The 16,481-nt window shown below is 42.8% G+C and overlaps 1 protein-coding gene across 5 annotated transcripts in view; it reads right to left on the minus strand.

The window, feature by feature from the left end:
* The window catches only part of PRICKLE2 (prickle planar cell polarity protein 2), a 360,971-nt gene that overhangs the window by 62,422 nt on the left and 282,068 nt on the right, over positions 1–16,481 (minus strand). For all 5 annotated transcript variants that reach the window (XM_017875016.1, XM_017875018.1, XM_017875019.1 and 2 more), the window contains 4 exons: positions 12,987–13,100; positions 9,928–10,065; positions 7,153–7,356; positions 3,320–3,506 (listed from right to left, as the gene is read on the minus strand). In XM_017875016.1, the coding sequence (XP_017730505.1) occupies positions 3,320–3,506; positions 7,153–7,356; positions 9,928–10,065; positions 12,987–13,100 (643 nt within the window). The remainder of the gene's footprint in view (positions 1–3,319; positions 3,507–7,152; positions 7,357–9,927; positions 10,066–12,986; positions 13,101–16,481) is intronic.

Consider the following 16,481-nt stretch of genomic DNA (forward strand, 5'->3'; position numbering starts at 1 on the left):
TTTTTTTTTTTTTTTTTTTTTTTTTTTTACAGGGATAGGAGCAGCCACAAGGGTCACCCCAAGTGGGAGAGAGGGAACTGTGTGAACCAAGTTAATCAACTCCATCTCTTTTTTTTTTTTGAGACAGATCAACTCCATCTCTTACAGCACCAGTGCTCCCCGGTAGCGTGAGAAAGAACCAGCTGGGGCGGGGCTAGAAACAGACAACCCCAAGCTCTGTGGACACTTCCCCCCCAGGCCCTTGGGAGAAAGCTGAGGCAGACATCACAGGGACACAGGACTCTGAAGTAGTTAAGCATAAGGCTCCAGGACCCTGACAAACACAGGTTCAAATCCCAGCTCCATCCCATTGCAGCTGGTTGTAAAGATGCTGAAGGCCACCTGCTGGGGTTCAAATCTTGAGTCTGCTGCTTTCCAGCTGTGCGACCCTAGGCAAATGGCTTCATCTCTCTTTGTTTTTGTCTCCCCTTCAGTACAATGGGGATAATCACAGTACTTGGTAACTGAGTTAATATGCATGGAGTGCTGAGAACTGGGCCTACTGACCAATCTTCTTTTATTTGCATTAGGACTGAAAGCCTGTCTCTCTCTTTGCTGAGGGTCACTGCCCAGATGCAATCCAAGAAAGAACGATGAGGCTGCTCTGTCTCTCCTCCCCTCTCCCACCCTCCTTTTTCTCCTCCTTCTCACTCCCTTTCTCAAATGCCTAGAGTGCAGAGAGCTCATGATGGCATCCCTGGGTCCTTTGGTGAGCTCTAATCAGCATAGCATCCAGAGCAGCTGCAGCCATCCCCACTCCCTGTTAGAGGTACACAGGAAGTCCAGTCCCTCTGGCCCGTCTGCCACCAGCTGCTTCTCCACGCTTTGGCAAGGAGACATGCTCAGATGCAGCAGCAAGGGCCTAGTTGCTGGGGATGGGGGCCTCATGGAAGGATGGGCTTGGGTTGGGAGAGTGGAGGGGAGGTATATCATAAAGCAGCCTGGCAGGCAGCAGAACGTGGTCCCCGATAAACATCGATGTCAGATGGTCCTCTGAACTGCTCCTGAACTCTAAGCATCTGGAAGAGGTCTCTGCTGTTCAGCATCTAAGCGTTCCTTCTTTATTCCTTCTCTAAGCCCTTTAAGCACTTCTTGGAGGGTGTGTGTGTCTACTGCTGCCACAGCCTCGGTCTGTTTATAGGACTGTTTACTCTGCTGTGCACAGGCAAAAGTACCGTTGCCCTAGCAATGGCTGCCTGACACAGGGCCTGCTCTGCGTGGCTGTATAAATATGGAATATTTGTACAGTATGGTCAGAAGTAAAGCACCCAGTGACTGAGGTATGCGTGCTGTAGAGAGTGTGCTCTTTCACTGTCACAGGAAAATTATGTTTGATAGAAAAGTGGATTTAAAACAAACATTAGGGACAGCAATTTTAACTATAGCAGCAGTAATACTGCAGGCCACCATGGTCCCCTTTTCTGAGAAAACACTGACACCTTTTTATGGATTTAATAGGAAAAGAGGGGGGAACTCCAATAAATGTGCTGGGCAGCCAAAGGGAGACAGTAAGAGAAGAAAACTGAGGGGTCATCTGAGGTGTACATGCTGCAGCAACAGAGATTTTTCTCTCTGCCAAGTACTGAGCAAAAATTCTAAGTGGCAGTTTCTGGAGAGGCTCTTAGCCTCCAAGGACAGAAACAGAAAAAAACAGAAATATGGATGGGAAGGGGTACTGTTGCCATGGACTGGTATTCTGCACACATGGCCCCTCTCACCTGAGCAAGTATGCACTTGCAGACTTGAATCCTTGGTTGGGCAATACTGGGTCAAGACATTGCACCATTTTCCATGACACTGTCCCACCTGTCCCCTTCTTCACATGTCTTGCCACTTGTCACAATTGATCATTGTATTTCCTAACTCTTAGCAAAAAGAAGGTTTATCTGTTTGACCACGTTGATCTTGTGAGACATGAAAGCTCTTGGGTACTGAATCCAGGCAACAGGCTGTGAGAGGGGTGAGGATTTTAGGGGTTAGGGGATGGGGAATTTGCCATCACCCAAGCCCCCAGAAGAAATGCTGCTGACAAAGGTCTTCACAGCAGAGCTTAAGCCTAGGCCTGAGTATATGAGACAAGAGTGCCCAATGACAAAGCACTGTTGAGCACATGGTAGGTGTCTTGTCCACAAAGCCAGGGTTTTTATCAGTACACATAGCTCTCCAAATACTAGCTAATTTTCTATTTGAATACATCACTTCTTATGAACCAGGAAGACAAAGCCACTTTTTGTGGTCCTAATAAAACCTTTTAAGTGGGGCAAAATGGGCTCCAAAATGGATTATCTCTATATCTCCTCACTCTAGGTAAGAAACTGGCAGCTTCTAAACAGACTTCTTCTTGGGATTGCACAAGCCACTGGACGGTCTGGCTGTGATCTCACAGACATTCAGCCACTGCCAATGTTTTATTTCCCCCCAAGGTTGGCTCCTTCCCAAGGTGCCAGAAAAGGCAACTTGAATGAATAAGCCACAATGCAGTATGATCTGGAATAGCCTTGAAGGGTTGAACAAATTGGTTATTTGCAGAGGGAAAATGATTTTCACCATCTCAGATCTGCCACTTGTTGGGGCAGTTAATAGTTTATGGACTATTTGAGGTTCATTTGCTTTGCATTTGGCTGGAATAGCTTTTATTTATTTATTTATTTATTTATTTATTTTAAGACATACTTGCCAGAAGCCACTGGGTTTCCTTGACTATCTCTCCCTACCAAGAGGACCACTTTGATTCCTCCCTCTGCAAATCCCCATCTTGTCCCAAGGAGGCTATGGAAGATATCTGTTTAGACTTTCCTTCTGAGCTTCCCCACTGCCCTGACCCTCAGTTGTGGGACTGTATGGCACATAGTCCCAACTTGGAGGTGGGCCCTTGACCAAAGCAAGGCTGATAAGATTCTTATTTGGAAGAACTGACCTGCAAGCTGGCAGAGACATAGTTCTTCTCCTTTTGAGAATGCAAATACTAAGTCTAGTATCACTAGTGAGTCATCTCGACCATTAGGTGAAGATAGCTTCTCTCAAATGATGTTAACAGAAGGCAAATTAAGCTGAGATACAGAGAAAAAAATTGTTTTTGTCTGAACCTCTGATCCACCCCTACCTGAAGCCAGTATACTCTTTGGCCTTTCTAGTGTTGTGAATCAAGAAATCCCCTTTCTCAGTTAAGTTAGCATGAGTTGGGTTTCTATCACTTGCAATCAAAGATACTTTAACTACACCCAAAACAAAGGTGACCTCATCACAGAAGGATAAAGCCAACTGCCAAGTATTGCCTCACCTATATGTTGGGCACAGGTGTCACAATATTCTGCATACAAGGACTCGAAGCAGTGGCAACAGTAGGGTCTTCCCTCCTTCATGATGTAGCGCTGGCCGCCCAGCACTGTCTCACACTCAAAGCAGCAAAAGTGTTTCATGTGCCAGTGTCGCCCCTCAGCTTCTGTGCATTCATCTGCAAAGATGATCTGGAGATGGGGAAACCAAATGGTCAGTGTGTGAGACCCATCCAGAAGGACACACTTTAAAGGAAGAAAGCTATGGGGACCCTGAACTAGAAGGGTAAGAAAGCAGATCCCACTCACAAATAATTAAATAAAAATCCATATGTATATGTTTATTCTGTACGTATGTCAGTTCCTATATATGGATTTACCTAAAGCATAATTAAACATGATTTCTGGCCTAGCCAGTAATTAACTTAACCACATTTAATAAGAAAAGGAATGTTCCACCCTGGAGAACATAAGGCAGGATCAAAAACTGACAGCTCACAGGCACATTGGACATACATATCTGCTTCATTTGGTCTGGACACATTATTTTTTTAAATGGAAAATATCATATTAACACTTGGAATCCTGGTTTCTCTTTTGAAAACACAACATTTGCAATGATCAGTGCACATTCCTACATGGCAATAATAAACTAGAGCTAAGAAGAGAGGCTGCTGCTAATGAGTGGCAAGTTCTTCAGTTTGTCATATTCTTCACCCTTCCCTATTGCCTTAAATAAGTCACCTTCATTTACAACACCTGCCAGGCCCTCACAAGCATCTGTATTTTCCCCCAACATAGAGTTTTTAAAATTTCAAAGCACAGATTTCAAAATTTACTATAAAGCTACAGTAATCAGGCCAGCATGGCACTGGCATAAGGCTGGGCATATAGATGAATAGGTATCCAGATTTAAACTCATACATATATGGTCAATTAATTGTTGAAAAGGGGGCCAAGACCATTTCATGGGGAAAAGAATAGTCTTCTTAACAAATGGAGCTGGGACAACAGGAGAGCCTCATGTAAAATAATGAATTCAAACCCCTACCTCACATCATACATAAAAATTAACTCAAGGCTGGGTGTGGTGACTCACGCCTGGTAATCCCAGCACTTTGGGAGGCTGAGGCAGGTGGATCACAAGGTCAGGAGATTGAGACCATCCTGGCTAACATGGTGAAACCCTGTCTCTATTAAAAATACAAAAAAATAGCCGGGTGTGGTGGCAGGTGCCTGTAGTCCCAGCTACTTGGGAGGCTGATGCAGGAGAATGGCGTGAACCCAGGAGGCGGAACTTGCAGTGAGCTGAGATCGCACCATTGCACTCCAGCCTGGGTGACAGAGTAAAACTCCATCTCAAAGAAAAACAGAAAAATTAACTCAAAAGGGATTAAAGAGCTAGGGGCAGAAAAACAATAAAATGCTTAGAAGAAAACACAGGTGTAAATTTTTATGACCCTGAAAGGCAATGGTTTCTTAGATATGATGCTAAAAGCATAAACAACAAAAAATAAAGTAGACTTCATCAAAATTAAAAACTTTATGCTTCAAAGGACATCAATGAGTAAGTGAAAATACAGCTATAGAATGGGAGAAAATATTTGTCAATCATCTGATAAGGGACTAGTATACAGAATATATACAAATCACTCTTACAACTCAATAATAAAGAGAAAAATAGGCCGGGTACAGGGGCTCACACCTGTAATCCCTGTGCTTTGAGAGGCTGAGGTGGGTGGATTACATGAGGCCAGAAGTTTGAGACCAGCCTCGCCAACATGGTGAAACGCCATCTCTACTAAAAATACAAAAATTAGTTAGGCATGGTGGTGCATGCCTTTAATCCCAGCTACTCAGGAGGTTCAGTCAGGAGAATCGCTTGAACCTGGGAGATGGAGGCTGCAATGAGCCAAGATCATGCCACTGCACTCCAGCCTGGGTGACAGAGTGAGACTCTGTCTTTAAAAAAAAAAAAAAAGAGAGAGAGAGAGAAATAACCCAATTGAAAAGGTTGTCAAAAAAATTTAAATTAATTTTTCAAACATTTCTCTGAAAAAGAAGATACACAAATACCTAATAAACACATGAAAAGATACTCAACATTATTAGCTGTTGGGGAAATGTGAATTGAATCAAAACCTCAATGTGATACTACTTCATACCCATTATGATAGCTATAATGAAAAAAAAACCCAGATAATAACAAGTATTAGTGAGAAAGTGGACAAACTGGAATCCTCATTCATTGATAGCAGGAATGTAAAATGTTACAATTGTTTTGGAAGACAATTTGGCATTCTCTCAAAAGATTAAACTTAGAATTATCATATGACCCAGTAATTCCATTCCTGGATATACACTCAAGAGAACTAAAAATATATGTACACAAAAAACTTGTACATAAATGTTCATAGCAGCATTGTTTAGAGTAGCCAGAAAGTGGAAACAACTTAAATGTCCATCAATTGATACATGGCTAGACAAAATGTGATATATTCATACAATTGAATATTATTCAGCTATGAAAAGGAATGAAGTATTTACATATACTACAATATGGATTAACATTGGAAACATGCTAAATGAAAGAAACCAGACTTGAAAGGTCACATATGATTTCACTTACATGAAATGTCCAGAACATGTAAATCCACAGAGACAGAGATAGATTAATAGTTGCCAGGGGCTAGGGAAAGGGGAAATGAGGAGTGACTGCTAATGGACATAGAGTTTCTCTTTGGTTGACGAAAATGGTCTGGAATCAGCAGTGATGGTTGCACAGCTTTGTGAATACACTAAAATCTACAGAATTATTTACTTTAAAAGGGTCCTTAATGCTATGCAAACTATATCTCAATAAACAAATTTCAAAGTGTGTGCTTCAATCATATTCTAATTGTCATTAGACAACACAAAGTTGTATTCTGAGCACCAATTTTCAGATGTGGAAACTAAGGCATGAAGGTAAAAAGGTGTCCTAGAACCACAGAGTTGGATCTGAATTTAGTTTTTCAGCTATCTTTCTAGAAGGTCTCTCTAGAACATCACCATTAGTGTTAGAATCCAAATTAGTTAAGTCTGATCAGCTTCCTCCTAGAAAGTGAGTCCCCTGTAGGTAGTTTCTAAGAAAGAAATGCCCATGTAACACTAGGTTCTCTGGCTGAAAAAGGGGAGTGTTACTCACCTCCCACACTGCTATTTACAGGGAAAGATAGATGCAAAAAAATCCTTTGCACAGGAGGAAACCTCTGTCTAGGACGTTTATCCAAATTATTCCCATAAAAGTGGTCAGATTTAGAACATTCTTATTTCTGCTCCCAACTTATAAAGCTAAACCAGGTTTTCTATTCTGTCAGCTTACACGGTAGTGTGTGCTTCTAGTAGGGGAAGAAGGCCAGGCAGAGGTCTTGGGTTCTATCCTGCTTTCTTAAATAGGGTACTTCTTAGAGCATGGAGCAGAGATATCCAAATGAAGTATCCATCTGCCTCCTGAGTTTTCATTCAGAACTTTTATAAACTGTAGAAAAATCAAATAATGCTACCCATTTTCTTCTCTTTTCTAATCATTTTGCAGCACTGAATCTTGGAAAATGGAACTCCATTACTGATTATTCCATGAGATTAGGGTTAATATCTAAAGATGCACAATGCAATTTTGTTTTGTTTTGTTTTTAGAGTTCTGAATTTACTTAGGGCCAGTTATATGCATATTTATTCTTATGCATATTATTCATATGCATACATTTCTTCAGTGCAGAAAGCCAGAAGACCATGTGTTGGCTATGGCGCAATGAAGGGGTGATGGGCAGGTAAACCTGCTGGAGTTTGCTCTAACCTCATCGCAGGCTGCACAGCGTGGCTTCAGGCACTCAGCATGGTGCCTGCCACAGTATATCTTCCCATCTTGGTAAAAGTAGATCAGATCCACCAGGAGCTCATTGCAGACAGTGCATACGAAGCACGGCGGGTGCCAGCAAACGCCATGGCCAGCGCGTGATGCAAACACAGCGATGTCTCCACCATTGATCTGGCCTCCACACTGTGAGGCAAACAGAAACGTCAGTAGTCACACCAGTCCCCATCTCCCAGTGCTGTGCATAAACGATAAAGGACAACCACCATTAGCTGGCTACTGAGTGCTTATGTTCAAAGCAGTCACTATGCTTCCTGCTTTACATAGGCAGCAGGGCAGGTTTTTCTTGTCCTCCCTGAACTCTCCTTTCCTAAGGCTTACAAATAATATAGAGATAAAGTCACTAGGAGAATGAGGAATCACAAAGATGAGAAAGAAAGAAAAGCTCTTTTAGCACAATAACGTACAGGGGTTCTGCAGGCAGGAGGTAAACTGGCACAGAGGAAAGCCTCATTATCTTTCAGATACTTCAAACTCCATGCAGAGACACAGCCAGGTTTAACACTAGGAGGAGTGGCTGGGGAGGGGGGTGGGTGGCAGGACGGGCTTGGAGGAGGGGGGCCTATACTTTTAGATGGGAGGGAGGGTGGGTACATAATAGCATGCTCACCCTTAACTACCTTCTCTGTGTGCCTTTCAGACATGCTTTTAGCCTGCTTCCTCTAACATCTTTCTACATAGTCTTGATTGACATGGCACCACTTCTAAGGTCAAACTACGGAAAGGATTTCTTCCTATCCCTTCCTACCTTCTCACTCATTTTCTCAAGTTGCCTCTTGATCCTGAAAGAAACAAGGCAGAATCACTGGCCACCTATGCTTATAGTTGGGGCTGGGACAAAAAGAATATGATTTGAAGGTCTCTGAGGGAAGAATAAAGTGTGGAAAGTGGGTCTAGGGAGATGCTCTTGCTGACCATGGCATGGGCCATGAGGTTCATAGGTTGAGTCTAATACTAGAGTCCTACAAGAGTGGCTGAGCTAAGGGGACAATGTCTAAAGAGCAGAGAAGCTATCTTCAAATCTTTCCCATGCTATGGGTTGAAATGCATCTTAGAAAATGAAGTAAAGACCTCAAAAATAGTCTCTGGGAGCTCATCCATGTGTGACTGGACAAAAGAAAGGCATCATGTTATCCTTACCTTCTGTGATAATGTTAGCAGAGCTAAAGCATGCAGACATAATCCTATATAACCCTCACATGAGTCATCATTCATTCTTTCTATAGATGACAAAACCAAGGAAAAGTAACATGGTCAAGGTCATCTGGAAGAAACATGAGTCAAACTTACGAAAGCTCTTTCTGCCTCCACACTCTTGGCACTATTCTACACGATTCTTGGCGCCTGCCCACAAAATGCCCAACCTTCCTTCTCCCTTAGGCAAACTCAGCTTGCCTGGTTCCAGGAGACTGATCTTAGAGTAGCAAGGATTCCAGCTTGCCTGGATTGAACACAGTGAATCTCAGATCACAACCACTGACCAGCTGTACCTTAAGGGTGGGTCCCAGATATACTTTACAAGAATAAAGAGCCCACTGCCAAATCTCTGGTCAATTAGCTCTCCCATCCCATATAACTGAACCTTCTCACTCTATCCCTCTGAAATCTCAAACAAGGGCCTCAAATGACTTCTGCTTCCCTTGGGCAGCATCCTACCTCCTCTTCACTGATCCAGTTAACATATCTTCAGCTCTCAAGGGGTCTATGCAGAGCTTAAGGAGTTAGACAGGAATGTTCAAAAAGCTGTAGGACTTAGAGAAGTACCAAGAATGACAATCAGCACTGGAAAGCCTGTGGCAGCTGAGAGGTGGGGCAAGGTGTATTCCCACCCTGCAGTCTCTAAAACTCTTCTTCACCACACCCTGAGCACTCAACAGGAACAGAGGAGACAAGGAAATCCAGAATCTTGAACTCTGAGGTCCCAGGGAGAATGCCTCTTCACTCCCCTGAACCCACTCTCACCTGTTCACAAATAGCTCCTGTCAGCATGACTGGGAAGGGCTTCATGCACTTCAGTAAGGAACTCTCAACTCTCGGGAGAAGATGATTTACCTCCTCTTTAAATGGCTCTGGTTCTGGGATGATCCTGCGAGGGAGGCTGACCCATGGCCCGAGCCAACTCCATTTTCTAAAGGTCTCTTTTTAAAATACAAATCCATCATGTCATTGCTCTGCTCAGTCCTTCCAGTGGCTCACCCAGAACTCTGACTTTATCTGAATTCTCTCCCTTCACTCCCTCTGCCCCAGCCCACTGGCCAACTCATTGTTCCTTGAACATAACAGACACCCTCCCATCTCAGGGCCTCTGAGCCGGTCATTCCTTCTGCCTTAGCATTCCCTCTGCCCTAAAATCTGCACAACTCACTCCCTCTTGCACATCTGTGCAAATCTTTGTCAGATCTTCTAAGTGGGGTCTTCTCCACCAACCTTCCTTAAAACTGCAGCCTCCCCACCTGTCCAGCACATCCAAGTCTCCTTCCTTGCTGTATTTTTTTCATTTTGTTGATTACATTTATTGTCTGACTTCTTCCCCTAGAATCCAACTCCTTAGAAGGGCAAGATGAAACTTTCCTGTCTTTTGTTCACTACTGTTATCTCAGGCACATAGTAGGCACTCAATAAAACAATTGTTAGATGTATGAATGGGTGAAAAGATGCCAGAACAATGCCTCTTCACTCCGCTGAATCCATGCTTACCTGTTCACAAATAGCTCCTGTCATGGTGACTGGGAAAGGCCTGACATTCCCACGCCCCAAGTTTTCACGTTTCCTCTGGCTGCTGAAAAGCTTTAGCTCCCTCTTCTCTTCCTCATCCAGGGAGTTACAGTATCGAACCTGAAGAGACACAGACAATAGCATGGAAGAAGTCACCCTTGCTCCTTAAGATTCCCAAAGCCCATGATTCTTGAGTTTTCTCGTTAAACACACTCTCATTTAGTTTTATAGCCCTCGCCTGAACTTTAACCACAACAGCCTTGGAGAGATTTAAGGTGAGTCTCTGCTAAGATTGCTGACAGCCGAAAGAGTTTACCAAAGGCTCTGAATTCTGGATCCCAAGCCTTGGGCAGGCTAAAGGTTCTGTGACTGCTCCTTATCATGGCTGCCTCTCTCTGCTCACCATATTAAGATCAAATCATCTGGGGTGGCTCAGCTGCCAGGAAAGAGCTGAGAAGTTCTCCTTCTTTCAAACTGCAGGAACCTGATACTTTCATCTCCATGTGCCCATGCAAGTGATCCTTGACATCAAGAATGACTCTAAGTCGGTGAGCCAGAGCAGGTGTCCATGTGCTCACAGCTTCTGTTCTCCCATCTCATTTTGGAAAAATAGGGAACAAAGGTGTGAGCCTGAGGAGTTGGTCCAGGCATCTGTGGTGCTGCACAAAAGTCTTTGCATGTTTATCTCTGTAGAGCGGGGAACAAGCTGCCTGCTAGGCTTCAGTTGAGTCGACTTGCAAGAGACATTTTCCTTCTTGTTAAATATAGAAACTCACAGAATTAAGGGAGGAACATTAAATGTAATTTGAATTCAGTATCTCCCCTTATTTATGCACACCTTGGGAATTGTGCTATGCTATATTCTTGTGCTGTTATTTACTTAATGCTGTTTTTAATACTGACTCAATTTTTTTGGAAACTTGGGTGCATTTATTTCAAAAGAAAGTATATTATGACTATAAATGGAAAACCAGTATCACCTGTAAAAAAACAAAACAAAACAAAACAAACAAACAAAAAAACAGAAGAAACCTAAATAGAATGGGAACAGAACCGTGTTGTTACATTCTGTCTGGTCACTTTGCTTGTAGGAAATCCTAAAACAGAGATCCCTGATGCTCCTACTTAAAAGTGGAGGCCAGTGTGAGTTAGAGAGATATGAGACACCTGCTAGCACCTAAATTGAAATTTCTTCGTTGATTATTCAACTACTCTATCACAAGGAATACAATACAATTTAAAAGACAGTAACTCTCTCAATATGTAGTTTCATTTCATTTACTGCCATGTCCACATAACACTCAGGGTCATATATATATATACCACACTTTGGGAAACATGGTCCTAATCCCGTCTCCTGTCATACTTCGGAGTAATCTGGACATCAGAAAGGTTAAGTGAGTTGCTTGGATGATTTGTTATACAGATGGGTAGAGGGAAACCTTTGTACTAGGACTGTCACATCCTAATTTGAAAACCAGGACAGCTGTGTATATCAAAATTGTCTTATCTGTGCAAAAAAGAAAATGGTCAAATATTTACTTTAGAATCACAATCACCCTTTGTCTTCAAAAGGGCCATTTCAAATAGGCTAAATCTGGCCACTGGGTCACACACACACAATTCCCACCAACAGGACATTGTAATTTGAATGGTGTCTTTTTTCATAAAAGCACAGTTAACCATAAACACAACAAACCACTATGATCAGAGAAGAGCCAATCGCTTCCCTCTATCAAATAAAAGTGTTTTAAAAAAAAAAACCTGCATGTAAATGTCCCAGAGAGAACTGCAGTGATCCGAACAGCCCAGAATATATGGTTACACCACTGACATTTTAGGGCCATGCTTTCAAAGGAAGGCACACCCTTCCTGCTTGTAAAACTCGCATTTTCACTTCCAAATTAGTTAACTAGGCATCAGGTTACAATGCTTGCTCTCAGCTTTAAAGGAGAAAGCATTATTTATATTTGTTTTATGATGTCTGAAATAAGCAGCAGTAAAGAGGATTATAGCTCTCTTTCTAGGGAACTGCTTCAGTTTTAAAGTTTTTGTGCTGCTTACTCAAATGTATTTTTGAGGCTCTCAAATTATCCCCTTTCATTCTAATGTGGGGAAATAAGACTGAAAAGCACTCATTTCCTCTGGGACGGAGCTGCTGGGATCCAGCTCGTGGGTGGGAGGGCTGGTAGAAAGCTGGTGTCCAGCTCTCTAAAGGGGTTATTTCTCCTATCCATTTAAAATTACATTTTTGTTTTAAATGCAGTCAGAGTCAAATAGACAGTTCAGTTCCATAGGATTACTATTTTTAAAAACCAGATACCTAAAAATGAATTTCTATATGTAAACTGATTTCCCTTGCAGCATAATGATCTTTTAAAATCATGTTTACAAATTTCTCTTTATGAGCAATCAGATTTCAAGGATAAGAGATGCCCATTTACAGTGCCATGTTTCTGGGTTCAGAAAAAAGGACAGTCTGCTAGTCCACACTTTCAACAGTACAAAGAACAACCTCGGCAAGTCAGACTTCACCATGACAAAAACACAGATGTTCAGAGCTACAATTCTGGACACACAACTTCTCCTGCAGTGTAGTGTGGAAAATTTGCACACTCATTTAATATGAAATGATGCTGAAAATTCAAGAGAGTCACAAAGTTTTTGCAGGGCTTGAAGTGGTCCAGGGGATCTCAATCATCTCTCCAACATACACAGGCAACCCACATGGCATATTCTTCAAGAAAGAAAACTCGGAATCATAGCTTTTGAATTTTGGTGCTCCCAGGTTACCCCCAAATAGCTAGTAGTGCCAGGCATAGAGGCCAATCCAGTTTATAATGAGTTTCTGCTTTTTTAGTAATACTCTCTAGAAGTAAATTGTTGGCCAGTTTATTTTGGCTGTAATTAAGGAAGCTAAAACCTAAAATAAATGGCCAGAGTTCTTCTTTGGCTATCTCATTGGTGGCAGATTATGAAAAAGGTAACAATTCACAGAAGGAACTAAGAAAATTCTGCATAAGCCCCCTCTAGCCCCTTACCTCATTGTCATGTGGTGGCAGCTGGTGTAGTAGCTGCTTGATTCGCAGTTTCTCTCCAGGACTGTTGACATAAGGGACTTTCTCTTCTGGGAGACAGCTATAGTACTGGTGTACCTGAAGGACAGAAAGCATATAGATGACTTGCCCGTTACTCAAACCACGTGCCTATTCCCACTTACTGGGAAGATGACTCCCCCAGCAGGATGTAACTGACTTCCACAGTCCTGAACCTTTATGAAAGTCAACACCAGACGAGTTTCCTATGGTAAGCAGAGAAATTCATCCTTAAAGCAAGAGTCAGGCAAATCATCCATATCTGGGATTTTCCCCTCTCTCTGTGAGAGAAAAATAAAGCCATTAAATTTTCCTAGAAACAGAGTTCAGCAGACATGCTGGTGAACCAGAGGGTAGGGCTTTCTCGGCAGACTCCCCTGAGAGCTGGCTTTACCATTTTCTCTGTTAGTCTCCAGCATGTGACGTGCCTCCCTAGCCAAAGGGATATGTCAGCACCTGCCTCAGCAACGGAGTTAAAGCCAGTCTTTGGCACTCGGCAAACCCCTAGGTACCTCAGCCTCCACCTACATTTAAAGCCCTCCAGGTTTCAAGACTTTTGTAAGGCAGGCAGCAGCTGACATCCATCAGAAATAGACTCACTAAATCTGGGATGCAGAGCACGTAATTAAAAATTGTCATTAACATGAGGATTTTTGCACATCCTAGAACATTCTTGTTTATGACTGTTAGGACATATTCTTGTACTTTATGAGGCTCATTCAACCCTAACAATAACTGGGGAAAGCACCAAGCAGCTAATTTTGCCCGAGAAAAGAAAACAGACATTCCACCATTCAGCCACATGCAAAACTAGAGAAAGAAAAAACTGGCTAATACAGAAGGTATGTTATTATATAGGAGAGGCAAAAAAAAAAAAAAAAAAAAAAAGAAAAAAACCCACAAGCTCAGATGACATCATGGAAAATACTCTCAAGTATCTCTTATTTAACAGCATGACCACCTCTTGCGAAACAAGGCATTCATTCAACAAATGGGCAAGATGGAAGACTGGGGGCTCTGAAAGTCATCATTTGGCCGGGCATAGTGGCCCACACCTGTAATCCCAGCACCTTGGGAGGCTGAGGCGGGTGGTTCACCTAAGGTCAGGAGTTTGAGACCAGCCTGACCAACACGGTGAAACCCTGTCTCTACTAAAAGTACAAAAATTAGCCCGGTCTGGTGGTGCATGCTGGTAATCCCAGTTACTCAGGAAACTAAGGCAGGAGAATTGCTTGAACACGCCATAGCCTGGGTGACAGAGCAAGACTCTGTCTCAAAAACAAAAAAATTTTTTTTGGTTACATTCTACACACTTGGTCTAAACTTGGTGTAATTCCTTTGCATTGAGGGAGCTGTGGGTATGAACACATGTTTTGGGAATGCTGGGGTGAAGAGTTACGAAAGCTCTGTCTACTTTGATCTCCAGAAACTAAGTCATAAATGTTAGAAGAGGGGGTGAAAAGGCTTTTTAATGACAAGGCCTTAAAAAATGTGAAAGCTATCTTTATTTTCATAACTAATGATGGTAACCACTCACTATCATGTGCCTATCATCCTTTTAATCAAATCCCAGAGGCAATTACAAAAAGAATTCTTGTCCTAGACTAGCTAGATTTCCAAAGGCAAGGTCTGTATAAGCCCCTTCCTATAGGCAGCTGGCAGAGAGCTATGCCCAGGGACAGGAATGAATGGCGCCGGGTTCTGAAGACAGCCCACTGTTGACCAGTACTCTGAGAAAAAGTAAAAACCCAGATCACTAGTTTGGGATTAGAAGCTGGCAATTTGCCTATTAAGAGACTTGCACAGCGTTCCATCCTCAGAAGAATCCCTGTGCCATATGCCTCATCACACAAAGGCCAGGTATAAAAAAGCAGGCCCAGTCTCATGTCTTGGGGAATGGGCTTTGACTCCCAAATCAGAAGATTGCTTGCAGAAAGGCCTTGTTCCATCACTACTTTGTCATTCACACAACTCCCATTGTCGTTATGGAACATTAGGGACAATTGCTAATATGAGATGAATTACTACGGATGCTTAAAAGTGCAGAGTCTAGTTGTGGTTCCATTGACCCTCCTTTTAATCACCTCTAATTACTCACACACCCCCTGTCCATTGCCTAGAGCACAGTCAGGCCTGAGAGCCCTTCTGAACTGGTACTTTGAACCAAGCCCTTTCTGATACTGTCTAAGGCTGGCCCAAGTTGGAATCTTCCCTGCACCCTCTAGGGCATAGCCGGTAGATCTGGACCCGAGTCAAGGCTCTGTTGTTTCCCATCTCTGGGTTCCTGAGCAAGTTATGTGACTGTTCAAAATACCCATCATAAGACTGAGATGATTAAATGAGAGTGTAGGCACGAGCATGTGGCTCTCAAAAAAAATAAATAACATGAATACATGACGATAGTTATACTATCAAGCCTGGCCTACTCTAAATGGAACAATCCAGATGCTTCCTGGACTAGGTCTTGCTCTGCCACCCAGGCTGGAGTGCAGTGGCGTGATCATGGTCACTGTAACCTTGACCTCCTGGGCTTAAGCACTCTTCCCACCACAGGGTAGCAGGAACTACTAGCACATGCCACCATGCCTGGCTAATTTTTAAAATTTTTTGTAGAGACAGGGTCTTGCTATGTTGAATTCCTGGGCTCAAGCTATTCTCCTGCTTTGGCCTTCCAAAATCCTGGGATTACAGGTGTGAGCCACTGCATCAGGCCAGCTTTTGTGCAGCAACACTGCTGGCTTATAGAGTGAGACCAAACCCTGAAGCCACTTTCATTAGTAAAAGCAAGAAAAATAGGTTGCAAGGATTACAATGGTATTAAAACTAGTTTGACTTCAGGGGAAAAATGGCAAAGTGTTATAAAGGTGTGTGTGTGTGTGTATGTGTGTGTTTTTTCAGAAATTTAGCCATGTATATAAAAGGGTCTCATGAGGAAACAGAATATGCCACCGGAAGGTGACTGTACCAAGTTTCTGTTCTCTGAGCCCAGTGTCCTCTTATCTCTGCTCTCTTCTCTTCCTGCAGATCTGCTTCTCACCTTCTTAAAGGTTCAGGTTTCCCATGGCACTTGAGTTTGCACAGCATCAGTTCAAGAGCCTGTCCTAGAGTGACTCACTTTTCTCAATTCCAAATTCCCCAGAGGAGGACCCTGACTACCCCGTCTTGGGCAGCGTCCACACCCAGAAATGAGATTAAAAACATTCGATACTTTGAAGACTGGAGAATAAATGAATCCCAACATGACATGACTGAGTGAAGGTGCAGTCAGCAGTGACGGAGGACTCTGGAGAAACTTAGGAGTAAATAAATCCCTTGGTGTGCTGAGATCCATCCTAAAGACTGAATTCTGAAGTCAACAGAGGCAGTGACTACTCTTTAGGAACACAGCTCTATCTTTCCCGGACATCTTTTGTCACCTTTTATAATTCAAGTCTACTGATA

Source organism: Rhinopithecus bieti, unplaced genomic scaffold (assembly GCF_001698545.2).
Source record: "Rhinopithecus bieti isolate Rb0 unplaced genomic scaffold, ASM169854v2 scaffold_8601, whole genome shotgun sequence".
Classification (NCBI taxonomy): Eukaryota; Metazoa; Chordata; class Mammalia; order Primates; family Cercopithecidae; genus Rhinopithecus; species Rhinopithecus bieti.